Genomic DNA, 27,996 nt, shown 5'->3' on the forward strand with positions numbered 1-27,996 from the left:
ATTGATGCAGTGCATCTACTACATTGGTGGCTCTGCACTCCTGGTTTGCTCCACTTCCTCTCTTTTTGTTTTCAAGTTTGATTTTCTTCGGTTTCAAGTGAAAGAATCTTCAATAAGAAAAGAAAAATCTTCATCCTAGAAAACTATCCTCTCAAAGGATGAGGATGAAGAAATATGTTGATCTGGTAGTGTCAATGTGCAACGAGAGATGCGACTTATGTCAATGAGAAAATAGAGAAATTATTATATGGAAGGATAAAACAGGGATAGTACGGCCTAACTCAAAAAACAACTTGCCTAGTTTGTCTTACCATTGTTACTCTTTTAACACGTTGGATGCAAAGAAAAAATTTGAGCAGACATAATTGCAAAATTTACAAAGGATTTGTTTGGGACTGCTTCGCTTCAAAAAAAATATTTTTTCCTTAAACCCTATGTATAACCTGTGGTATCCATCCAACTCTAAAAAATATAATTTGAGGAGCTCTAGAAAAATCTTGTAGTTGACCACTAAATCCACTTTTTTTTGTCCGAAGTTAGTTTTGATGGAGCTGGAGGTGTTTGGCGAGATAAATTCGAATTGTAGCTATAAAACTTTGGCCTCCGGTCTCAAACATGGCAAAATCACAGCCGTTGAGCGGCACGGTCCGACGCGGATCGCGCCCCACCTGCCAGGTCGCCTTCTGTCCGACGCGGATCGCGCCCCAGCTCGCCTCCTGCTTGTGCCCCGCACCCAAATTCCTAAAGCAGACCCCGTCGTGGCAGACGCAGAACGGAACACCGAGCCCAACACATAGTCACAGGCGCACAGCAATAAGACACCTAGAAACCAAGGAGACCGAGGAGCGAACAGGCGAACGACGAAACCGAGCCCACGCCACCGCACGCACGCGGAGAGCGCAGGCGCATCCCACCACCACCACCTCCTCGCCCGATCTGCCCGCCCCGCCGCTCGCCGCACCCCGATGTCGGCCGCCGACCCTTCCGCGGCGCCGCCCGCGGCGGCCGCCGACCCGGACGGCCCCGACGCCGTCCGCCTCACCTGGAACGCCTGGCCGCGCTCCAAGGTCGAGGCCAGTCGCTGCGTCGTGCCGCTCGCCGCCACTGTCTCGCCCGCGCGCGTCCCGGACCCCTCCGCCGCGGCCCCGCCGCCGCTGCCATACCCGCCGCTCCGCTGCAAGCCGCCCTGCTCTGCCCTCCTCAATCCCTTCGCGCGCGTCGACTTCGCCGCCAAGATCTGGATCTGCCCGCTCTGCTTCTCCCGGAACCACTTCCCGCCGCACTACGCCGCCATCTCCGAGTCCAACGTCCCGGCCGAGCTCTTCCCGCAGTGCTCAACCGTCGAGTACATCGTCGGCGGCGCCCCCGGCGCCCCCGGGGCCGCCGGAGCCCCGCCGCCGCCCGTCTTCCTCTTCGTCATCGACACCTGCGTCATCGAGGAGGAGTTGGATTACGTCAAGATGGCCATGCGGAAGGCCGTCGCGCTCCTACCGGAGCACGCGCTCGTCGGCCTCGTCACCTTCGGCACGCAGGTGCACCTGCACGAGCTCGGATTCTCCGATCTCAGCAAGATCTACGTCTTCCGGGGGACCAAGGAGATATCCAAGGAGCAGATTTTGGATCAGCTGGGGCTGGCCGGCGCCGGCCGCCCGGGCTTCCCCAAGATGCCGCAGCAGCCAGGTGGGCCGCAGGTGAACGGGATGCATCCCGCCACGACGGCCGGGGTGAACAGGTTCCTGCTCCCAGTGTCGGAGTGCGAGTGCACGCTCAGCACGGTAAGGGGATTTGGGTTTTGATCCCGTTTGGATTTGGGGATTTTACTCGAAGTAATTGTCGTAACCTGAGTTCCTCGCCCCTTGCAGTTGCTGGACGAGTTGCAGCCCGATCAGTGGCCAGTGGAGGCTGGGAACCGTGCGATCCGGTGCACGGGTGTTGCCCTGAGCGTGGCAGCTGGGTTGCTTGGTGCTTGCATGCCTGGGACAGGTGCAAGAATTATTGCATTGCTCGGTGGACCCTGCACTGAGGGCCCTGGAATGGTAAAAAATCCCTCTTTTATTTTTTTGAGTAAAAAAATCCCTCTTTTATTTATGATCTAGATCTAAATGCATTTGACATGAATGTGATGCAATTTGTTGATCTCTGTGAACGTTCAAGTACTTGAATGTTGGCCTGTTGCATTTGTGTTAAAAATTGGAAATTTATATTGATTTATGGTGTGCCAGAACTCAGAACTATGGTTTTGAGGTGCATTTAGCATATAACTTTTGTATTCAAAAGAGGCAACTTCTGTTAAACCTCTGCCAGCTTTTTCTGAGTGTATATAGTATATTTTTTTTTGTATAGATGCTATTCTTTTGATAATCAGTACCGCCTCACACATATATTATCTCCTTTATATGAGTAGAACTTCACATCTGCTTACATGTACTGTTTGTTACTACCTCTGTCCCAAATTATAGGTCGTTTTGGCTTTATTAGATTCATAGACTTTTGTTATGCACTTAGATATACTCTATGGCCCTGTTTGTTTCTTTAGTAGCTCCTAAAATTCCTGTCACATCGAATGTTTAGATACTAATTAGGAGTATTAAACAGTGACTAATTACAAAACCAATTGCACAGATGGAGGATGTGCTAATGATGGATTAATTAGGCTTAATAGATTCGTCTCGGGAATTAGCCTTCATCTGTGTAATTAGTTTTATAATTAGCTCATGTTTAGTCCTCCTAATTAGCCTCCAAATATTCGATGTGACATGAATTTTAGTCCGGACTAAAGATCCAAACACCCCCTATGTCTAGATGCATAATAATATCTATGCATCTAGAAAAGTCAAAACGACCTATAATTTAGGACAGAGGGAGTACCATATTTCTTCTCAATTCTTGTGTTAGTGCTGCCTTGAAATCTTTTTAATACTGTGTTTGATAATGCAGATTGTTTCGAAGGATTTGTCAGAGCCAGTTAGATCACATAAGGATCTTGACAAGGATGCAGCTCCTCACTTCCAGAAAGCCGTCAAATTTTATGATGTCCTTGCCAAACAGTTGGTCAGTCAAGGCCACGTGTTAGATGTTTTCGCATCTGCTCTTGATCAGGTTTGTATATTACATTGTTTAGCTAGCAATTTATGCTTGTTATTGGCATCAAGGATTCTACCTTCATTAGTTTTAGGGCCTGTTTGTTTCCCTCAGATTATATAAGCTAGATTATGGTCCAAGGGTAGTAAGGTAAAATACCATCATGGGACCACTCTGGGATCACAAATAATCTGAAACATGGTCCCAAGTGGTCCCAAAGTGATCTTTTACCATAGTACCCATGACCCATTATCCAACTTTATATAATCTAGTGGATTATAATCTCAAAACAAACAGGGCCTTAGTTCCAATGGTTTATTGTTCTTTTTATGCTGAAAAATGCTTTCATTTGGTGCTCACCATCTAAGTCCAAAATATAATCGTTTCTTCCCTCTTTAATCATGTTCAGTGCACAGATGACTAACTAGAAATTTATTAAACAATATGCTTTTGTCAATATACATAATTTTTCTTGCATTGCCTGTAACAAAGTAATTGGAACAAATTTCCTTAATTTTGTATCTAGTTCATGAACAAAAGCTGAAATCTTGAATCTGTAATAATGTGAATATTTAGTTACATCTGATCGATTGTTGGGAGTCGGGAAAAGTTGGCATGATATGCTGGAGGTGAATTGAATTGATTGATAGCTAGATATTGTTTGATTAATTGTTGATTTTGATGAATCTATGCTAGTGGTACTGATTTATCACTTTGCAGATTACCTACATGTGATTCTCTTACTTGCCATTCCCTGTAAGACAAGTCCTTGAACTTCTGCTTATCTTTTGACCTCTTGCAATGTTTGGAACATCATCAGGTTGGACTAGCTGAGATGAAGGTTGCAATTGAGAGAACCGGTGGCCTTGTCGTCTTATCTGAAAGTTTTGGGCATTCCGTATTCAAGGATTCTTTCAAACGCATTTTTGAAGGAGGTGAACAGTCTCTAGGTCTTTCATTCAAGTAAGTTCTCTTATTGCTCCCTATCACTCTTTTTTTTTTGTTTTTACATATTCTTCCGAAGTTAGTATGTGTGGATAAATCTTTATCACTATTTATTAATCACTTACTTTTATCTTCTAAACGATGCAATAGATTTAGGAGTGAAATGGTTCTGACATAATGCAAACCGTCAGTAGAATGCAGAAGAGTAGCAATGAGATTTCTGGCCAACTTGATAACAGTGGACATTCATGTCACCGTGTGGTTTTGTGTTAGCTTTTGTAACAAAAGATCAAACCATTGGGTTCGCTGTACACGCCGTAGACAGACACCTGCTCTGCTACCACCCTGCAGACCTAAATCACTATAAGGTAAAAGCCAAGAACCAATAGGAAGCTGCTCCTCAACATTCCCGCTCCCAAAGCAAATAGGCAAGAAGCCAAGAAGTCCCACAAACAGGACATTATTTCACTAGTCTCATAAGTTTTGCACTTTTACTGCTTTATTATTTATTATGTACATACTTGAACTTCTGCTTTGCCATGTGTTGTTTCACTGTAATAACTACTAAAATGCACTAATTCATGGCTCGTCTTATTTACAGTGGCACAATTGAAATAAACTGTTCAAAAGACATTAAGGTCCAAGGTATTATTGGACCATGTACATCTTTGGAGAAGGTACACCTGATTATATTATACTCTTTATTCCAATGTTTAAATTGGAGGCACCAGTATTAATATTTAGCTTGATATTTGCACCTTCTCTCACAGAAAGGAGCTTTGTGTGCCGACACAATTGTTGGTCAAGGAAATACAACGGCATGGAAAATGTGTGGTCTCGATAGAAGTACTTCCTTGACAGTTTTTTTTGATGTCTCACCAAGTGAACGATCGAGCCAACCAGGACACCAAAATCCGCATTTGTATATACAATTTGTAACAAGGTATTCTATCATATTCTGTTACCTTGGTGTTGAAATGGCAGAATGTACTGATTATGTTGATGATTCTTTTATAGTTACCAACACCCAGAAGGCCAAATGAGGATAAGAGTTACTACGATATGCAGGAAATGGGTGGATGGTTCCACTAATACCGAGGTTAGCTTTAATAGTTGTTACCTGCTTTCTGTGCTAAGATATGCACTGTTCTAAATCTTATTTCAAAGATACCAATCTTTACTCATTTCAAGCGTTAAGGTGCTGGAGAATGTGCTTTTATGCTCATGCTAGGTAGATAATACACTGGTATTTTGCATTCTAATGTTAATCTTTTAATCTGGTTTGTGGTATGCAATTTCTGTTTAATCTACTATGCAGTATGTTTCCTCGGATGATATATATGACTTAACATACCCCTTTTGAATACAGGAATTAGTCGAAGGTTTTGACCAGGAGACTGCAGCTGTTGTGTTGGCAAGATACATCTCTTTAAAAATGGAGATGGAGGTAAACTTTTTGTGTCGTCATGACTATAGTTTATAATGATGTACTTGTCATTTAGGTTGCCTTTACTGACTATAGTCACTTTGGTGAGATCGGTTTAGCTACTGTCCTCAGCATGTGATACTGCTAGAAAATATTATTGGCCATATATTGTTTCTGCTTTCACCTAATATTTGTGGTGACTGCATATTCTTATTTTGTTTTCTATATTATCTATTTTGTTCAAGTTCATGTGAATGTGTTTCTATGGGTTTAAGATTAGTGCAGTCTATGAACATTGGCTGCATTGTTGTTAAAATCTTTTCTACAAAGGATACACACAAGCCATCTCAGGAGGATTACCTCATTAGGATCTTTGTGACCTGCAGACATTGACATGACAACTCCACTCTACTCCACACCAATACCTATTTTATTTCTTCTGCGCTCAGGCATAGGGAATACGCTATGCAATAACTATGTTAATTTTTATCTCAATAAGCTAAGGGAAACCTTATTCAACGTTTAAGGTGTATATGTCAAATCATTGCCCTATTACTTTGTTCAATTGATAGCTTTTAGAATAGAGTGCATTGAGGTGTATATTGTCAAATCATTGCCCTATTACTTTGTTCAATTGATAGCTTTTAGAATTGAGTGCATTGTGGCTTTCGATGGATTATCAGCTTATGGCCTCTGAATTAAGACCAGGGTTCAAATGTCTGTTCATCAAAAAATCTTGGACCATGTCTGACACCAATTCCCACGGTAACCTATGGGGGACATTGGTTGTGAATAATTCTCAAACCGTATTGCACGTGAAAGAATCTGTTCCCAACTACAGTTACTATTCATTATTTTCAGTTTGAATTACAATTAAATGTAAATGTTCGAGGCTTCCTTCTATGTTCTACCTTGTGAACTGGGAAAACTAGTTTACCAATAGCTGACTGATTACTGCTGGGACTCTGAAGACATTCCAAATTTGTTTGTATAATCGATTTTCTTAAATTGATCTTTTTTGCTCTTCGTGTTAATCGAATCTTCTGTTTGAAAAAGGGGCGTGCATTAACCTTTCATTCTAATATTTGTAGGAAGAGTTCGATGCAACACGGTGGCTTGATAGATCTCTGATACGGCTTTGTTCACGATTTGGGGATTATCGAAAGGATGACCCCTCTTCATTTAGCCTACATTCAAATTTCTCATTGTTCCCTCAGTTTATGTTTAACCTGCGGCGTTCACAATTTGTCCAGGTGATGTGTTACACCCCTATTTTTCCCTCTCCTCTGATTCATGTGTTGCCTTGTTAATTAATTGTCATTTTTTATGTTGCAGGTTTTCAATAATAGTCCAGATGAGACAGCTTATTTTCGGATGTTACTCAACCGTGAGACTGTCACCAACTCTGTTGCCATGATCCAGCCTTCATTAATATCATTTTCTTTTGATTCACCTCCTTCACCAGTATTCCTTGATGTGGCATCGATAGCAGCAGACCGGATACTGCTACTTGATGCATACTTTAGTGTTGTCATCTTCCATGGCATGACAATTGCTCAGTGGAGAAACATGGGTTACCAGAACCAACCTGAGCATGAGGTAACATGGGTTGTCTTTTATGTGATCTATAATCCATAAGAACTTTCTCCCTTCATTTTCTGTTACCCTAATAATTCACTAGGCATCTGGTTTCGAGGCTTCAAGAGCCATGTTTGTTCATTGTCTTTAGAGAGAACATTGGTCCCTAGAAAGGTTTTGCTGAATAGTGGATAGGCTCCTTCCATAAGCATTGCATTGTCTTTGATGAACACATTGTGGTCAAATAAATTGGATTTACATTCTTCTGTGGGAGCTGATGTGCGCCTGTAACATTATAGCAGTTCCCGCTTTTCTGATGCTCATTATTATCATTTTCAGCAATTCGCACAACTGTTACAAGCACCCCATGAGGAGGCGCAGATGATAATAAAAGGTCGATTTCCAGTTCCAAGACTAGTTGTTTGCGACCAACACGGCTCGCAGGTTTGTTATTTCTACATGTTTCATGGTTCATTCTCGTTTGTTGTTATCTTCATCTCATGATTTGCACGTACTTCGAAAATTCTTGGTTTTTCATCGTTTGTGGCTTCATTGTGGTTCTTTGCACATAAGAACTTCAGTATACTTCAATGGACATCCAAGTACTGTATCTTGTAGAGAACATTTTTTTTGTGTGTTCCTGTTTAACATAACGTTCATGAAGACAGTGCGGGCAACTTATTTCTCCACCATATTTGACTCATCACATTATGTACCCCTCTTTGCAGGCAAGGTTCTTATTGGCTAAGCTGAATCCATCGTCCACATATAACTCAGCTCATGATGTTGCCCCTGGTTCTGACATCATTTTCACCGATGATGTTAGCTTCCAGGTCTTCTGCGAGCACCTTCAAAGGCTGGCTGTTCAGTCTTGAGGACATGTATGCAAAAAAAAAATGTACACCCAATTTGATAGGTGCTGATAATTTACGGGGTCTGTAGGTTGGAGTTGTGAGAAAATTTCCATTGCTGTTTTTTTGGTATATCCCTACATTGTGACGGTTTTCTGAGTTCAGACAATTTTTTCGGGAAATAATCCTAAAAGAATGTATAAGTTGCCCCAGAGGTCTATTATCCGTAGTCTATACTCCCTCCCCTCCATTTCGCAAAGAGTGTTCTTTTAGTTCTATCCTATGTCAAATCACAAAGAGTGTTCCTTTAATTCTATCCTACGTCAAATCATCTTATGTTTGATCAAGTTTATATAAAAATATATCAATGCTTTTGATGTATTTTATTAGATTCGTTTTGAAATATAAATATATTTTCATAGCATACCTTAGTACTCTTCATTATAAATTTAGTCTAACTTATAACTTAAAACAGTTTGATTTAGAATAAATCTAACTTGGACAAATCTAAAGGGATTTTCATTATAAATTTAGTCTAGCTTAAAACTGCTTTAGTTTGATTTAGGATAAATCTAACTTGGGACAAATCTAAAGGGATACTGCAAACTTTTTGCAGGACGGACAAATTTAAAGTGACACTGTTAGCGGGAATGGGGGAGTACTTAATTCTTGTTGACACCATGCATTAATTGATGCATTAATTGAGGTTCTCGTGTCAGCTTCAATTTACAGAAATGTAAGATGGTATAGTATATGTTTTTCAAGGCACTGCGATAATCATGTGCTGGCTGCTGAGTGTGCGTACAATTCAGCAGCTGTGGGGCAATGGCCCCTAAGCAAAATTTGTACTGTTTTGTTCTTATTGTATGATATTCGGGACATTGACATGCTCTTCAACATTTTAACTTTATAGCTATGTTTACATAAAAATGGTACATTTAATAAAATTTCGTTGCCTTTGGCTATCATTTCTTTGTCTGTAAACCAGTTTTCTTCTCCAAATTGAAGTTCTACAATGTTGATTTTTTTTGGTTGTCGATGTAGTTCTCAAATATTTTAAATGCATGCTTCTAGTTGGCAAACATGTTAATAGACTGTATCACCTTCCACTCATTTTTTGATCCTCGTTGAAGTGGTTGAGTTACAAAAGCTTTTCTTAACAGATGCATTGTAAAGTTCTACGGTTACCAGTAATGCATAACAGATGCATTGTGAAGTTTTACGGTTACCAGTAATGCTTCAAGAGGTTTCTGATTTGTTTTGAAGAGCCATGTAACTTAGAAACCATCGATTGTTCAGGGCTTTTTTTAAACTTTGACACTAACTGTTTTAAATTGAATTCAAAGATGTTTAAATTAAAATAGAGAAGTTTTTTTTTAACTTAGAGTTTTGTTACAATGATTGTTAAGTATCGGTGGGTACTTTGGTACTTATGTTATTTCAAGATGATATTGGTACTTACTTTCTTTCCACCGTCTGATCTGAAAAAATAATAAAAAAATAAATTTAAGGTTATTTTTGGTATTTGGTCGCACCAATTTGGTACTCCTTGGTAATTCTTTTTAGATACTTTAAGATACTTCGTTTGTTTCCACCGTTAGATTTTTCAGTATGAACGGCTCCCATTTTTTCAACCATTCTAAAATTTCTCTTAAAGTTAAATCCGTGAACTTGCATCACGAATACCGCAAACAAGCCGTATAAATTAACAGGTGAAGTAACAGTCTCGCAGCCATCAACATTTAATGAGAAAGGGATGGAGGGGTTAGGGTTAGGTGAGTTGATCTGGACCATTCATCTTAATCCAGTGGCTATAAAATTGGCTTAAGAGATATACAAAGTTTATAGCTTAAAGTTGCATAGACCATGTGCCCTGCTATACAATTGTACTGCCGAGCTGTGTGTTTGCGCGTAGATGTAAACCAGAAGTCATTTTCTAACGAAATATATCCGGTGAAACGAGCATCTTTTCTAAATTTTGAAAACAGGATTCAGCATAATAAAATGAATATGACTTAAATATTTGAAAGTATTGCCCCCACTTCTTTTTTTATGTTGCGTACACATTTATAAAGACTCAAATTTCATAAAGTTTGATCATAAGTCAAGCTAACAACTTGTATATAAAGTTTGTACCATTTCATATCAAAATATGCTCGTATGATCACAATTTTATTGTCGTTAATAGTATTACGTGAGAGAAATTTGATGGGAACTAGGATGCCTAATATAACTCTCGATTTGATGGAGTAGCAACACAGTCGATCCGATCTGATAAGCAAGATTCAAACCCCCACAATCGAAGTACCACTTATCCTCTGGTTATCAACCGTGTGCAGCTCGGTTAACCTCGTCACGAAGGCTACCTCCTGCAAGCAAATCAAGAACACAAGAAAGAGCAAGGAAGAACGCAACTCAATTACAGAAAACCTTGGATTAGGCACACAAAGTTGGGGTCTCACAAATCGATGAACGATGACTGTCAATAACAAATTGAATCTAAGCAAAACCTAAATTCTAACTTGGGTGACTCTACTGAATATAAAGTGTTTAGGGACCTGCAAGACCCCTGGACGCGCCCCCTAATAGGCTCCAACACGACCCAACGACTCGAAAGACGGTGGCGTAGCACCCTGACAGATTCTGTACGTCCATTTGTTTCGTCGATTCCCATTGACTTAGATGAAATTTTGATGTGGTACCAGCACCATTGGAAGCTCCATCAAATTATATTTCCATCCATATGTAGAACGTCAAAATCGGACCCGTACGTGGCCTGGGCGTCCAATTTAAGGCAGATTGCTCCTGAACTCCAAGGTGGACTCGAAGTTGATGTGCATTGAACCTCCGTATGACTTAGACGCCCCTTGTTGGTCCTCTCCACCTCCATGCTTCTCCTCATGTTATCAATAATTCTATTGGTTGTTCAACTATGCAGTTAGAATTTGTTTTATTTGAGTTAAATTATAAACTTTGTCTACTTGTTATGTCTTTTTAACTCTAGATGGCAGTTTCATATGGTAGGTTTCTGCATGAAACATGATGAGAAAGTACACTCGAACTTCAACCTGATGTATCATCGTTACCCGAGATTCTGTGGAATTTACTCTTTAAAATAGCCTTCATAAAATGATCAACTTTTTCTTAAGTGGAAAAGGTTCACGTGCTTTATAAAACTCCTTTTATAAATAAGAAGAGGTGTATCAGATTCACCTTTTTATTCTAGGAGTAGATGAAGAGAGATGCTTCAAATAGGAAAATAAAAGTTTTTCGACCAAGTAATATTTTGTTTCCTAATTACTTTGTGATATACTTTGTCATCTGCATTTTCAAGGAACATTTATGATATTGATGGATTGATGGAAAAGGTGGCGGACAAAGCACCAGGCAGTAGCTATCAGAAAGTGCAAATTTTTTTAGCTTTATTCGAGTTAAGGACTCAATATTCTATGGATCATAGGCATCTTCGCATCTGTAGTCTATTTTAGGACACAGTGGTTAGGATTTAGAAGTGTGGAACCTCTTGCTGTGACTTGACTGTGTGAATGACAAGGAAAGAGTAATTGTGTCAAAGTTTGGATATGTGTATGTGTGCATTTAAACTTTTTTGCTATTTGAATCTTGTGTTTACATAGATACCAAATTTGTATTGTTGTATTCTTATGATGTTTGGTAAGAATTCTTGCTTAATAGATTTTTGAAATCATGTGTGCCACATTTGAGGATTTATATAAATCATAAGTTAAGTTTAAAAAAGATACCTGCAAAATGGTATGGATTAAGTTTTTGATACTGTAGTTTCTAAATATAAAATTCTTGCTATAAAGTTTTTTGAAAATATGTTCTCACTGCATGTACATCTTTGCTAAAGATATAAAATTATTGTTTACTAGATGTTTTAAAATATAAATTCTTGTTTATTGATTCCGCTAGAGGTAGAGTTTTATTTTGAATTGTTATATCTTATAATTTTCAATGATACAGTAAACATCCAATAAATAGCTGGAACCAGGTCTTATATCCTGATAAGTCTTGTAATGGTTTAAGTGAAAGGATGCAAATATGATGCTATATAAATATTTTGTATGCAATTCTTTTTTATATCACGTGTGTGCCGCACGTGTAATTCCACTAATAATAGCAAATTACTAACACTCTTATGGGCTATGTAGACCATAAAAAAGTCGAAGGCACTCACTGGCTACCTGCATGCTGCAACTGAGCGGTAAAAAAAATAAATAAAGAGAAACGCTGGTATGGTACTGCACGTTTAGGTTTAATGGATCATTTGGGCTTTATCGTTCAATCTCGCTTCCGCTATGCCCGCCGTGTCGACTCGGCCCATTCCCGCAAGCTATCTGCGCCTCGGGCCTCGGCCTCGTCAGCATCCTCCGAATCTCAAAGCTCCTTGCGAGCTCCTTAAGATAAACCTCGCGAGCCTGCCTAGGGTTTACTCTTCCCCGCCGCCGTCACTCGCGCCTCCTTCTCCCTCCCGTGCTCTTCTCGCTCCGCTTCCTCTCGCACTCCTTGATCTCGCCTGCGGCGAAAATGGCGGAAGTTGAGGCGCCCACCCAGGAGGTCAAGCTCTTCGGCCGCTGGTCCTTCGAGGACGTCCAGGTGGTCCCTCTTCTCCTCCCCTCCTCCCCCACCTTCATCTCGTCGGTGTATCTATATTGCATGCTGAGGCGGCGTAGGTCTTGGTAATTGGGCTTCCAAGTGATCTGATTTGCTAGATCTGGCGGATTAGAGGGTGGTTTGCCTAGGTTCTGTTTGCACGTCATGACTGTAATTGACGATATGATTTCATGGTGGACATATCGGTTTTGCGTTGACGATTTGATTTCATGGTGGACATATCGGTTTTCCGTAGGTTCGGTGGTGGAATCCGAGTTTCCTCAGATTTGCGTTTCCGCTTGTTATGTAGCTTGACGAGTGGTGGGACTATTATATTTAGTATTGGGAATATTGATTGCCGTTTTTGGTTTTGTGGTTGTCTTGAAATAGGTCTGGTATTCTCACTGAATAAGTTAAGGCTTCATCTTTAAATGGGTTTTTCTTGTCAGGATGTTTAATGCGTGTTTTGGGAATTCTTTATTTGGAGACTTGTTTGGGATCATGAGCATGTATCAGATTGGTATGCACCTGTGTTGATACTAAGACGATCTGTGCAAGCTAAACTAGTGTTTGACTTGGGTAGAAAGTTAGATTTCTATTTGTGTTTACAACCAGTCGAAGTTAAACTGCTGTATGTCTTCAACTGTTTGTTTCCAACACTAAACTGGTCTAGAAGTCTACATTAAATGCCTTATTACTACTGTGTATTTAACGATAGTTATTAAGCTTTTGAAAAGATAGGATTTACTGCACGATGTTGGTGATTTGGTGTCCTGGTAGTCTAAAAACATTGCGCTGGTTTCATTTGGAACTTGTTCTTAGTATAGTTTGTGCTGAACATTGCAAATATGATCTTTATATAATTTTCCTATGAGTGTGCCAGGGTCAATATGCAACACTGTTTCTTCTTTTCTAGTACTCCCTCTGTCTCAAATTGCAATTCGTTTTGGCTTTTGTAGATACATAGCTTTTGCTATGCACCTCGATATATATTATGTCTAGATACGTAGCAAAAGTTATGCACCTAGAAAAGCCAAAACGAATAGTAATTTGGGACGGAGGGAGTACTTGTTTCCCCCCTCAAGCTCTACTTTACAATTCTCCTTGTGACTTGCTAGGCCTATAGTATCGTTTTATGATTTTCTAAGCAGATCTTGTGGAACTTCTTTTATGCAGGTCAATGACATTTCCCTGGCTGACTACCTTGCCGTCAATCCTACAAAGCATGCCATATATCTTCCTCACACTGCTGGAAGGTATTCTGCTAAGAGGTTCCGCAAGTCTCAGTGCCCAATTGTTGAGAGGCTGACAAACTCTCTGATGATGCACGGCCGCAACAACGGCAAGAAGGTCATGGCTGTTCGCATTGTGAAGCATGCTATGGAGATTATTCACCTGCTGACTGATGCCAACCCTATCCAAATTATCGTAGATGCCATCATAAACAGGTGACTACTGTTGTAACTGAAATATCCTCATTTTACGATGACAACTCCTGATTCCTGGTAGAATCAACCCTTTGGTTTGATGATATGTTCGTACTTGATAGTATTAGTGTTTAATATGCATTACTAACCATGCTATCCCTTGTTATAGTTGTAAATATCTTGATCCCTGTATGTTATTTTCTAACCCTGGTAATCAGTTAGAAATTTGAGATGATGAGTACGCAGTTCAATGTTACAGGATTGTAAGTTATGGAAAATAACTGGTGCGGTAATTTCCAAATTGTAGGCTTTCATTGGTTTTTGAAACTCAGGAACATTGTCTGATTTCCTTGTTATCCTTCTTTCTTTAGGTATTTGTAGCTATTATTTATTTAACCTGCTATAAAATCTAACTAATGTGTACTTTTCTTGGTTACCTGATCTACCTTAAGGCCCCATTTGGATCCCTTCATTTGAAGGAATTGGAATCTACTTAATAGAGTAGGCTAATTTATCTTGGAACATGGCATTCCACAACTTTCCAAAGTTTACATATAAGCCTATCTTAAATTCATGGGGTGGGAGATGGAAATTGATTCTATAGATTATGATTATTAGAATGGAATTCAATTCTTATAGCACGCTCTTGAACTCGCTTCCCTATATAGAAATGCAGCACATAAGTACCTCTCCCATATCGCCAACAATAATATACAAATATATTCCACATACAATTATATTAGCTTAATTAATTTGTATCTAAATTATGATTATTAGAATGGAATTCAATTCCAATGATCCAAACGGGACCTAATTGATAAATTACAATTATACACCTTGTTGGTACTTTTGTTTGCTAATATGAACCTATGTCTTTCATGCTTTATTGTCTCTAAATGGGTTAAAATGTTGTATGTCTCATTTAGTGGGCCAAGAGAAGATGCGACACGTATTGGATCTGCTGGTGTTGTTAGAAGGCAGGCAGTTGATATCTCTCCTTTGAGGCGTGTGAACCAGGCAATCTACCTGCTTACCACTGGTGCTAGGGAAAGTGCTTTCAGAAACATCAAGACCATTGCCGAGTGCCTTGCGGACGAGCTTATCAATGCAGCTAAAGGTTCTTCTAACAGGTATGTTTTATTCTCTGTGTTATACCAGTATTCTTCTGATTACAAATAGTTTAGAAAACTTGACCTGTAATTTGCCGAAGGAGGAAAAAGATCCATACCCATCAGCCTGCCTTAGTTCTGGAAAATGTTACATTATATGCTTGATATTTTTCCATGTACAATGGGTGAATTCTTTCTGAGATGCTGGACCCCCAACTCCTGTCACCTTGAATATAATGTGTGCTCTGTTTTGTGACAATGCTTCTGCTTAGTGCCAGTGTTGTTTTTGTTGCATCAGACAGCCATGTTTATTGAGTTGCCCCACTATTTAATTAAACTTCTCCCACAATTGCATGCTGTGCATCTCATATGCTTTCTTTTTCATTCTTTGCTTGCAGCTATGCGATCAAGAAGAAGGACGAGGTAGAGCGTGTCGCCAAGGCCAACCGTTGAGCATTCTCATGCAAAGCAGGAAAAGTGAAGTTTTGGGGTGAAGGATGCCTACTTATCTATCTGCCCTGTTTATTTGCGTACTTAGCTTGGTGTTGGAGCTCTGTAGCTCTATGTTCCCTAAAAGTCAAAACTACCTTTCCCTTCTTCCTGGTTGTGTTAGCCGCAGTATGTATTGAAGTTTTGCCACAGCTGTAATCGTTTGACATGCTGCCAGCTCCATCTCTATGCGGTGTCTGAGACTTGTGATTATAATGGCAGTAAACGGGTCCACTATCTTATCTTTCAGTGTCCAAAACTTTGGGAAATGGTCTCGGACTCTCGGGGTCAAATGTGAAATGTTCTAGTCGGTGCTGGAGCATGGCCTACTTGGTGATGCACCTTCTAGTGATTCGGTTTATGGTTTGGTTTATTTGTGAAATGGGAACGGAATGGCTGATGATTTGTTATTTCGCTTGCTCCTCGTTCACTAAAAAAAATATAAGTCATTTAAATTTGTTTGAAGTCAAACTTTCTTGAGTTTGATAGATAAAAGCATCAATGTTACATCACATCAAATAGGTATATTATAAAAATATATCTCATGATAAATTTAATGATATTTATTTTATACTATAAATATATATATATATATAGTTTTTTTATATAATTTTGGTGAAATTTTGAAAAGTTTGACTTAAAATAATCCTAATGAGACTTGTTTTTTTAGAAAGAGTACCATAAGAAAAGAGGTGCCGTATAAGTTTCCTTTCTCGTATGTCCTATCATTGCACCATTCCTCCTTAGGCTCCTCCAATACCGGTTGGTCATGCCATGGAAGCGGACAAGCACACCGTCCAAGTAGCTGAAAGTTTCTCTTCCGGCCCGCACGCCCTATGTGCCACCACCGCCCAATCCACTGTCATCCAGCTCACTCTGATTTGATTTTTGATTTGTCATATATCCTACCTTCAATTCGCCCTCTCTCGCTCACCTCAGGACCGGCTCTGGGCATGGGCGATAAGTGCATCGGCCTAGGGTCCAACCCAGCAGGGGCCTAGACCTTGTATCTAAAGTATAAGACCGTGCCGTTTTCGCGGCCTGCTAGCATAGTCATGATAGCCTATTCGCTCTGCCCCGTCCGATATGATTTGAAAAGCTTCAATCTGCGCATGCCAATTTTGCTGTGACTGATTTGTTTGCGTATAAGGCCGCGCCGTTTTCCACAATAGCCTATTCCATATGCCCCGTCCGATATGATTTGAAAGGCTTCGATCTACGCATGCCAATTTTGCTGCGACTAATGCTCATCCTCGTACAGAGATGTGCCCAAGTAACAAGTGATATTGACCCTTCATGCTGTAGTTTTCGTACTACCCTTCCTGTGACATACATCCATCATCATTGCTATGCACATTGAGCTACCCACTTTGTTCAGTAGAGATGGCAGATCATATATAATGCATAGCTGAGTCACTTCACACTATTTTCTACTCTATTTCTTATTTGTTATGTTGCTTCCGATATAGCACGTGCATATTGTTGCAATGCCGAGTCACTTCACATTAAGTTTGATTCGTTTGCCTTATTTGTTTCTTGGTGTGTTCCTGCATATGTCCCTTCCTGCAATGTAGAGTCACTTCACATTAATTTTGATTCTTTGCTCCCTATCTATTTTTAGTTGGCGTGTTCCTACCCATTGTAGGTTCTGCGTTGTGTCTCCTGCCTATATAAGCATGGTACTCCCTTCGTTTCATTCCACCACCAGCTCCCCCTCTTCCTTCGTTGTGTGATTCGGGTATTGCCTGCGTAGGACACATCCTGGGATAGTTGATAATCGGGAGTTCCACTAGAACAATAAGACCCACCTAGAACACTCAAATCTTTAATATAAACATTACTATTATAACAACAATATTTGATAAGATATGGTATATATATAGAAAAATAGTGGATTGAATGGCAATGCTTTGTAGTCAGGCTGCATGTGGTAGGTTCTTAATAACGTTTGGATTCTTGATCTTTCTATTTTTTGTTCATTTTTTTCCTTTGATGCCTCACATATCGTGATCAGTTTATTGTTTGTATTTTCTATCTTCCCTTTCAATTACTGAATTTATGTATTCTTCTTGGATTGTTTTCATTGCTATATATATTCTATATATATATATATTCAAACAAACATATAGACGATATAGTAAGGAATAAATGAGGTTCAAATTGAGGGCCTAGTGAGGTGTTTGATAAAACAAATACATTGGTAAAATGATTTAGGGTGGCTAGGGATCTCTTGATCAGGAGTTATTGCGTGCATGCACGGGGACACTATTTGCATCAGTTTATTTTCTTCCCTTTAGGCTTTTTGTGTGGAGAGCATGTATGACAAAAGCTAGCAGCATGCATAAAAAAAGTAGGTCCTTGCCTTACATGCATATTGTTGAACCTGCTTTCCTTTTTGCCCATTGATGCAAAAAGAAGGTCCTTGCCTATACATGCAACAAAACTATTTTGCAGTGATCTTGCTATACCCATCTCCCGGATACATGTCCGTGGCTTCTTTTGCCTCTCCATTTGCATCAGTTTGTTCTATATGCAGAGCATCAAATAAATAATATTACTTAGAAAAAACCACCAATGCATGGTATAGGCTTTATGTTGATGGATCACAACCATAAGTTTATGCTCTCTATATAGGTGCACTGGTGTTTCATGGAGGGTACGCCTGCTAGCAATACAAGGAAGAGGTTACGGAAAGGGAACTAGCCTCGGAGCTAGGTTTCTTTGATTACACTTCCTCTCTTGTAGTCGCATTCTAAACTTACTAGATATTTATATGTGACTGATTTGCTATTATTATTGCAGTTGGTGTTGCACCATCTACTGGAGGGACCATACGTGAGCGGCAGGGGCGTCGGAGATCTATAATAAAAGAAAAGCAAGAATGTAATATTTATATATGTATACAATTTTAAAAGAGAGTAGTCCAATCCTAAAACTATTCAGAGATTGGTACATGTAAAGCCTGTAGGCTGGGTGGCTAAATTTGCTAATATTGTTGTAGGTGGGTTTACAAATTCTACGAGCGGGATGATAGAGGAGTCGCAGGACCCCTGAAGTCCAGAACAAGAACAAAGAAAGCAGGTATTTTGTAATTTTATGTGTGTATATTGCAAAAAATATTAAAGCAATTTATGCATACCCCTACTTGTTTACGGAATTGTGCTAGCTAGCAAGATCTAGACGGCAATGCCCATAGCATGTTGTATTCCAATCGACGAAATGAGAATGTGTGTAGTGTTTTAATATATCTCTATTCATTTATGGACAAAATTATGTCTGAAGGTGTAATACATAAGTAGGTTGCATACACACAGAAGAATAATAAAAGAACTGCTATACCCTTTAAGTATCACGCGTCAAGGTTGTTGGATGACGCATGGCAATGCTCTTCCAAAACAAAAAAAGTTTTCTTCCCCTTCTGATGGTTAATTTATTTTGTACCTTGTAGCCATTCCTGACGAGACATCGTACTACGGACCACCTGCCCACGAGTGCCAATACTGTGGAGCACAGTTTTGGTACCAGGAACGTGTGAAGAGGTCATATTCACGTGAAGAGGAGCGTGTTTGTTTTCATCTTTGTTGTAGAGGAGGTAAGGTCCAGTTACCTCTTCTAAGAGATCCTCCTCCACTTTTAGCTGGGTTGTTGATACTAGACAGTGATATTTTATCTAAGTACTTTCTGAAATCCATACGATCATACAATTCCATGTTTGCTTTCACATCATTGGGTGCTAAAATTGACATGAATATAAACAAGGGTCCCAGACCATACGTATTTAAAATTAATGGTCAGGTCCATCATCGAATTGGATCTTTGCTACAAGACGAGGGTAAGCCATCGGCATATGCACAACTTTATATTTTTGATACTGAAAATGAGGTTGAAAATCGAATATCAATTTTTGATAGAGATCGGGATTGTGATAGTGGTAGTGAAGTTGGTAGAGTAAACGTTGAGGGTTTAGTGCGGATGTTTGATGAAACAAACGAACTGGTAAAATCATTTAGGGCAGCTAGGGACCTGTTGGCTCAGAGCTATTGCCAGCCTTTGTGCCTTAGGCTATTGCATGATAGGTCCAAGGCTGCACCACGGTATAGTGCTCCAACAGGGTCCGAGATAGCTGCTTTAATAGTTGGTGATTTCAGAAGAGAATAGAACCCCTGATAAAATAATTCAAGATAGGGGTGGTGGTCTTAGAAGAATTAGCAACCTTCATTCCAATTATATGGCTTTGCAGTACCCAATTCTTTTTCTCTATGGTGAGGAAGGCTTCAAACTAGGGATCAAGTATAGCCAGTCAGGGTTCTTGCGGGTTGGAGCTAGGAATAAGGTTACCACACTTGAGTATTATGCTTTCCGGTTACAACAACGTAGGTCCGAGGCAATTACATTGATATGTGGTGACCGATTATTCTAGCAGTACATAGTTGACGTGTTTGCGTCAGTGGAGGAAAATAGGCTTAGATTCATCATAAAAAAACAACAAGAACTTAAGGTCTGAGATTTACAAAGGTATCCACGATGCACTACACAAGGTCTGAGATTTACAAAGGTATCCACGATGCACTACACAAGGGTGATTTTGATGGAAACAATGTTGGTAGGAAAGTTATATTGCCTACGAGCTTTACTGGGAGTAAAAGATATATGGTACACAACTATCAGGATGCAATGGTGATTTGTAGGTTCTATGGACCTGCAGATCTGTTCGTCAATTTCACATGTAATACGAAGTGGCAAGAAATAGCTGATGCAAGATTATTCTAGGATAGAAACCTAATGCTAGACCTGACATAGTTAGTCGAGTTTTCAAACTAAATGTTGAAGAGCTTATTTCTTTGCTGAAGAAAGGTACCTATTTTGGGAAGGCAAAAGTAGGTATGTATGATTGGCTAATATTGATTATGGCTGTTTTTCAATGATTTTCTTGAACTTACACTTCTTTAGAGGATTCCAACCAACCATGGGATACTAGCATTTTTTTTATTGTTTGCACCTTTGCTATGCTTGGTCAAGTTTGGAAGTGAGCGTTCATGTAACAAATAGATGCCCACCCCAGAGGATGCATGCATGAATTATGAGGCCAGCTAGCAGCATGCATGTAGGAAGTAGGTCACTGTAGTTTGCCAGCTTTGCTGCTCTTCTTTCGTGTGTGGAGAGCATCCATGATAAAAGTTAACAACATACATGCCAAAAGTGGGTCCATACATGTAAATGCGTGTTGCCAAACCTGCCCCCCCTCTCGATGATGCATGCTGCAAGAAAACAGTTTCATATCTTTTTTTACTATACCATCTCTTGTATACATGCCATTTGCCTTACCCTACATCTCCATTTGTATTAGTTAACTTGTCTTATATGTGCGCATATACTATTAGAAAAGGAAGTCTACTAATGCATGGTAGAAAGCGCACGTCCAAATTAACTTATATACAATTCTTTCATCATGTTATTGCATTATTCACACATATATCATGCCTACAGGTACTGTACGTGCTTAATATTGATTTTTGCCCTATTTCAATACTCTACATTGTTGAGTTCCAGAAGCGTGGCCTGCCTCACATTTATTTTGGTTTGGCTTGAAGGTAATACCAAAGACCCACACCCTTCGTTTATTGACTCCATAATTAGTGCGGAGATACTAGATAGAGTTTCAGATCCTTTGGGTTACAGTCTTGTAGATGAATTCATGGTGCATGGTCCTTGTGGGGAGCTTAACGAAAAATGTCCATGTATGAAGGATAATAAGTGCTCGAAATTTGTTCCCTAAAGCTTACCAACAAAACACGGCCATTGGTGAGGATGGCTTTGTGCAGTATAGGTGTTCTGAGTCTGGTCATTCTGTCAAGCGATATGGGGTTAAACTTGATAGCAGATGGGTTATTCCTTATAACTTGGCTTTGTTAAAGAGATTTAGAGCCCATATAAATGTGGAATGGTGTAGCAAAACCCATCTAATCAAATATTTTTTTAAGTATATTACAAAGGGCCTAGATCATGCTAGAGCTGTGATTGAGAGCTTCGATACTGACATCCCTAGGAGCGATTCACATCCATTCCTAATGGTAGTGATGTCAGTCGTACTGAACCTGTAGATGCTCAGAAGGCAGATGAAGTTGATGAGGTTCGGGAGTACATTGATTGCCGTTATTTATCTTCACACGAGGCTGTCTGGCGCATGTTTGAATTTGATATACACTATAGGACACCGGCGGTGGAAAGGTTAGCTGTACACCTGCCTTCAATGAACAGCCTTGTGTACCTAGCTAATCGACCATTGGTTGATATTGTAGATGATCCTCATTCCACACAAACAACATTGACTGAGTGGTTCTGTGCAAATAGGATGTTCCCAGCTGCCAGAGAGTTGACATATATAGAATTTCCAACCAAGTGGGTTTGGAACAATAAGAATAGAGCTTGGCATCCCCAAAAGGGTTCAAAAAAAAATCGGGAGGGCAATCTATCTAAATCCTAGCTGTGGTGAGCACCCGTGTATGCTCTTAAATGTTGTCAAGGGTGCGACATCCTATGAGGATCTTCGAACTATTGGTGGTGTTTTGCACCCAACGTTTAAAGATGCTTGTCAGACACTTGGCCTTCTTGGATATGACAATGAGTGGCATGAGGCTCTGAGGAAAGCATCTGTCTGGGGATCAGTTGCTCAGATGCGCCAGCTCCTTGTTGCTATAATTCTTTTTTGCTCTATTTGTGATGTAGCCTCTCTGTTTACTGAGTTCTATACATATTTCACTAACGATATACACCATAAAATTCAGAGGATGGTACAAGTGCCGTCCTATAGAGTCCCTGAGCAACATCTAAAAACCATGTCTTGGTAGAGCTTGATAATTTATTCAGTAAGAATGGTGCGTCAATGACTGACTATGGTTTACCAAAGTCTAATCTTAATCTTTTTAACAAGGTGAAAAATAGGCTGCTAGCTGAGGAATTGGCTTATGATTCCGCAAAAGTTCTTCTTGTGCATGATAACCTTGTGAACCAGTTAAATTCTGAATAGAAACATATATATGATCTTGTCATACAATCTGTTTATGAAAAGGCTGGCCAATGCTTTTTTGTATATGGCTATGGTGGCACTGGGAAAACATTTCTTTGGAATGCAATTATTTCGCACCTACGGTCTGAGAAACATATTGTTCTTGCAGTAGCCTCTTCCGGGGTTGCTGCACTCCTACTCCTTGGAGGGCGTACTGCACACTCACGATTTAAAATTCCTATAGTTGATGAGTCATCAGTTTGTGAAATAAAAAGGGGGTCATTCCCTGCTGATTTAATAATGCACTGCTCTCTGATAATCTGGGATGAGGCCCCAATGACTCACCACTATTGTTTTGAATCATTGGACCGTAGTATGCATGACATTCTTGGTGTAGTAGACTCTTCCAGTTTTCACAAGGTTTTTGGTGGGAAAACTATGTTGCTTGGTGGAGAGCTTCACCAAGTATTACCTGTGGTTGAGGGTGGGAGTAGATTAGACACGATAGACACATCCATAACTAACTCGTACATCTGGAAGCATGTTAAGGTCCTAAGGCTTACAATAAACATGTGCTTGCCATGGCAGATAGTGGTTTACCTACTGAATAGGTGAAAGAATTTAATGAATGGGTGCTGAGTATTGGAGATGGCACTGCAAAAGGTGCTTCCCATAGTGATGATGGGGACTCTGAGTTTGTTGAGATACCACATGTCATCTTAATTTCAAGGTTAGATTCAGCCATTGATGATATAATAAGATCTACTTACCCAAGCTTAGAGACATCATACTCTGATCCAACCTATTTGAGGGAAAGGGCTATCATTGCTCCAAAAAATGGCACAATTGATGAAATTAATAGCCATGTCCTTTCCTTAATCCCAGTTCATGAAAGGTATATCTTAGTTCAGATACCTTGGTTGAGTCCTCAAAGGAACATGGTAATTTGGATTTTCTTTATCTAGTCGAATTCCTTCTCCTCATAAACTTGTGGTCAAGATTGGTTCACCTGTGATGCTTTTACGCAACCTGAATCAAAGTGATGGTCTTTGCAATGGTACACGTCTTATCATGACACAATTAGGTGATCGGATTTTGGAGGCTCAAATAATAACTGGATCACACATTGGTGATAAAGTCCTTCCTTGGATTGCCTTGCACGTATCAAGTACTAAATGGCTTTCGTTCTTAGTAGGCGACAATTTTCAATTCGCCTATGCAATGACCATAAATAAGAGCCAAGGACAAACTTTGAGGAATGTTGGTCTACACCTGCCACACCCAGTTTTTAGTCATGGACAACTCTATGTTGCTATATCACGCATAACATCTAGAAATGGGCTTAAAGTTTTAATTGATGATGATACAGATCAAGGTTATTGTGCCACCCTAAACATTGTCTACAAGGATATTCTACAGCCCCTGTGGTAATTTTCAACTCCATGCATCTCTCCAATCATCTTTCTGTACATGTTTTATGCCTATCTGAATGTTGCATGCATTATAGAGTTATTTTGATTAGAAATCTTATGTTGCCATATGCTCGGCTAAGTTTAGGTGTACTTAAATTTTCTTTGTCATTCATTACTTCCGTGGTGAAACAGATTGCAGATGGAGTACAGCTTATTATCACAGATTAACCTAGCCAAGCATAATTGGCGTGTCAAGGTTAGAGTAGCTAGGATGTGGCAGGTATTTGGGACTTCTAAGGGGAGAGATTTTGCCTCCATGGAACTTGTCCTTGTTGATGAAGAGGTACATCACATAACACATTGATAGGTCCATAGACCTGGGGTCCCCAATAGGACTACTTTCCCACGACACTTAGCCCAATAAAGGGCATAACAACAAACATACACCTGGGCCGGCCTAGCTACGCGCAACCAGGCCGAGACTACGATCCGGCTGCCGACCGGCCCCTCCAACCAGGAGGCCTGGTCGACACCCTGACTAGAGGGGAGCTGCCTGGGGATGGAGGCCACAGCCCAACTGAGTGCTCCCTTCTAGGTACTCCCGACTGGGTACTCCCGACCGAGTGCTCCCTTCTAGGTACTCCCAACCGAGTGCTCCCGACTGAGTGCTCCCGACTAGGTACTCGTCGTGCCACTAACATTGATCTCCCCGACCGTGGATGCTCGCCTGGAGTGGGCCCAGGGAGTAGGTGGGGCGGATAATGCGGCGGTGCCTGGGTCAGCCGGCCGTACGCGGAGCTGTACCACACCACGCCCCACACATGTCTGCGCAGTGGCGTCGTAAACCTACCCGCTATGGCGTAGTGGCCTGACGAGGAGAATAGGGACCAAGGACGGGAGCCATACCATATCCACCGATGTTGGATTCGACCAGGCAGCGCCCGTACACCCACTCTCTTATCCTCCCCCGACCTGTAAGGACCGTCCCCTTGTACTATAAAAGGGGATGGACCCCCCGCTTCTAGGGCAGAGGCCCTCAGATGTACATACACACCTTCTCACACTCTTACGCTCTCACACACTTAGCGCTCGTTTGAGCTCCTGCCACTCTCTTCCACTGAGACGAGAACAAGGCCAGGACTCAGGCATCCCCTCTCATTCTCCTCTCGTTTGTACCCCCATTGCAAATTTTGAGCACCTAGGCTCAGGAATAAAGTCGACCGACCGACTCCGACTGGATGTAGGGCACGTTGCCCAAACTAGTATACATCTTGTGTCATTGTGTGCTAGGACATATCCGATCTAACGCACAACAAGATTACAAATATTTACTTGTCGGCCAGATTTCGCACCAACACACATCTATTTTGTTTTCTAGATGCAGCAGGCCTTGTCGTCTTTACTCCCATCGTTATTATGCAGGGCCAAGGAATTATGGCTTCCATTGGTGATAAAGCCCTTAAAAAATTTTCAAAGTCTATAGTGGAGGGACATTTCTATTGTGTAAGAAATCTCCAAGTCAGTAAGCAAGAAAGAAAATTCAAAGCTATACCTAGTACATATACTACCTTTTTCACGCCGTGGACCATTATTGAAGAAATACATGCTGAGGTGTCCGCTAGTCTTCCCCGCTACATTTTTAGTTTTGTGGACTTTGATGATCTCGATCATAGTAGAGCAAGGCATGGACAAGGTTTAGTAGGTATGCACCATCCTCATTTTGCAAAGTAGCTTGTGCAACTTGAATGTTTAATCAGTGAAGCCATATGGTAGTATATAATAAAATAATATAATTAACAATTTAACTTTCCAACAGATATCATTGGCAGCTTACAGTACGTACACCCAGTTGTGCGTTCTAGCAGTTTGAATGGCCCATCTGTAAGGCGGGAAGTGGAGCTACGTTACTTAAGGTCTTGGTTTCTACTATTTTTTCATGGTTATTTTTGCAAATAGATTATTACAATAAGTTGTGCTCGTGATTTTTCAGTGACAAGGTTTTATCAGTAACTTTATGGGGTTTATGGGGTGAGTATGCAACATCTTTTGAGGACGAGGTGCTTATAGAAACTATAGGGAACGATGAGCCAGTTGTGATCATTTTTGCTGGGATGCAAGTAAGGCTATACCAAGGTGGGTACTAATTTGAAATGTGCTAGCATAGCCATTGCTCTGAGGTCTAAATTGAGCCTATAGTTCTGATCTATTCATCTATTTTTTAAAAAAACATTAGGCGCACCCAACTGCCAGAGAAATGCTGCAACAAAATGGTATATGAACATTGACATTCCTGAGGTTAATGCCTTCCGTGCTAGGTATATATTGATATCCTGTCTACTTCCTTTCTTTTTCTTTGAGAAAATACCATGTACAGGTTTGTTTGAATCTTTTGTTGCCTTCATGTATTTCCTCGATCACAGTCTACAAGGAAGAGGCTCTGAAGTTCTACTCCTACCAGGGGATGCTGATGCTGCAGCAGGTGGTGTCGATGAGGAAAATGCTAATAGAAAGACTGTTTCCGAGCTTTTGTCCTTAAATCCCCATGACAGTAATGTATTTCCTGCTCCCTTTGTATAGATTTAAACACAGTGCCTTGCAGCTTAATAACTACTCTGCCTTCCATACCCTGCATTAGGATGTACGCTTTACATGCCACGCAACTTATAAAGGAAATTGATGTCACAAATGGTTGGTGATATAAAGGCTGCAGTATATGCAAAAAGGGTTTAAAGCCAACCCTCCAAGGTTTTGAATGTACCAACTGTAATAAAACGGAGCCGGTGGTCGTTCCCAGGTAAAATTATTTATTTCTCTTGGTGCTGCCTCCAGCTAGCCGTTTCATTTGTGATAAATGTTATTTTCTCAATGTGTTTTCCTTTATGTGCATAGCTACAAGCAAAATATAGTGATTGAGGATGCCACTAGCCGTGCAAAAATATATGTTCGGAGCGTAGCTGAGCAAGTTGTGCGGCAGACTGCCGCTAAACTTGTGGAAGAAAGTTCGTCCAATCAAATCTTACTGCCTGGAGCCCTTTGTGCTCTTGTTGGTCGCAGCTATGTTTTTCAGGCAGTAATTAGTGAATAAACATTAGGACTGGACAGCTGTGTTTTCAATCTAGGAGGGTATTTATGCCTCCAAAGATACAGAAGGGTGGTGCTAATGTCGCTCTCCAGGATAATCCTAAGAAGGATACTGCCCGCCACGGCTAGTGCTGGACATTCAAGTACTACTTATAAAGAACCAAGGGATGGCTCTCCCAACTTAAGTGAGAATCCCATTAATCCTAGAGAAGAAAGCACTCCACCTCATGACAGTCATACCTCCACTCCTGCAAAAAATTCATCAACAAAGGGGAAAGAGGTTTCTGTTGGTGGTCATGAGGAACATGGGTATGCAACCCCTGCCACCTCAATGTTAGGCTTTGAAAATAAAGATTCAGGTTTAGGAGCATTCTAATTTGATCTTTACCATTCAGAATGTATTGGGCAAGCGTGCAAGATCTGCTCGCAAGGAATTGATTTCTTCGAAGAAAGAGAAGGCAAGGTGATTTAAGTTTTTAATGCTGTTAGGGAATTAATGCATGAACAACCTAATGACCATCAGTACTTTCAAGCTGCAGTGAAGAGTGAAGCTAGCGGCGCCTCTGTAATCTTCGCTGCTGCCAACTATTATCTACTCCAACTGTGCTTTTCATTAAATAAATGGTCCATGGCTGGCATTCTGCCTTGTCAATTGTGTCATGGAACTGAATTATTTGTACCCAGAAGTCCATTCTATCAACTAAATGTTTAGGTTGTGGCATTAGTTATGTATGAATCTACTTTAGTACAATGCTTGTAGTAGGGCCATTGTCTGTTGGTTGGATTGGCCATTTGTTGTCACCTAGGTACAAAGCCAGTCATAGGCAAACAGTTCCCAGGGCCATTCTGTAATTGTTGTATTGGTTTATCAGTAATTAATTCCCACTTTATGTGCAAAGTAAGTTTGAGTAAGTATTTTATTATCTTCTGCTAAAAACACCTCATCTTTTGTAATGTTTCTACTTCCTAGAGCTGCA

At 40.5% G+C, this 27,996-nt stretch overlaps 2 protein-coding genes and 1 pseudogene across 2 annotated transcripts; all 3 read left to right on the forward strand.

Annotated features, from left to right (window-relative positions):
• The first annotated feature begins 823 nt into the window (after positions 1 to 823).
• On the forward strand, positions 824 to 8,110 carry LOC117833233 (protein transport protein SEC23 E). The gene is made up of 12 exons (XM_034712663.2): positions 824 to 1,775; positions 1,863 to 2,036; positions 2,938 to 3,099; positions 3,902 to 4,044; positions 4,628 to 4,703; positions 4,797 to 4,969; positions 5,044 to 5,125; positions 5,396 to 5,473; positions 6,544 to 6,705; positions 6,788 to 7,051; positions 7,370 to 7,474; positions 7,759 to 8,110. Exons 1-12 carry the CDS (start codon positions 966 to 968, stop codon positions 7,903 to 7,905), a joined length of 2,376 nt encoding a protein of 791 aa, XP_034568554.1. The 5' UTR covers positions 824 to 965; the 3' UTR covers positions 7,906 to 8,110.
• Positions 8,111 to 12,323: 4,213 nt separating this feature from the next.
• On the forward strand, positions 12,324 to 15,762 carry LOC117833504 (small ribosomal subunit protein uS7). Its single transcript, XM_034713023.2, has 4 exons — positions 12,324 to 12,498; positions 13,672 to 13,943; positions 14,849 to 15,052; positions 15,430 to 15,762. Exons 1-4 carry the CDS (start codon positions 12,430 to 12,432, stop codon positions 15,482 to 15,484), a joined length of 600 nt encoding a protein of 199 aa, XP_034568914.1. The 5' UTR covers positions 12,324 to 12,429; the 3' UTR covers positions 15,485 to 15,762.
• Positions 15,763 to 23,872: 8,110 nt separating this feature from the next.
• LOC140220244 (replication protein A 70 kDa DNA-binding subunit B-like) lies at positions 23,873 to 27,148 on the forward strand (annotated as a pseudogene).
• The last annotated feature ends 848 nt before the right edge of the window (positions 27,149 to 27,996 follow it).

This window comes from Setaria viridis, chromosome 8, assembly GCF_005286985.2.
Source record: "Setaria viridis chromosome 8, Setaria_viridis_v4.0, whole genome shotgun sequence".
NCBI classification, from domain to species: domain Eukaryota; kingdom Viridiplantae; phylum Streptophyta; class Magnoliopsida; order Poales; family Poaceae; genus Setaria; species Setaria viridis.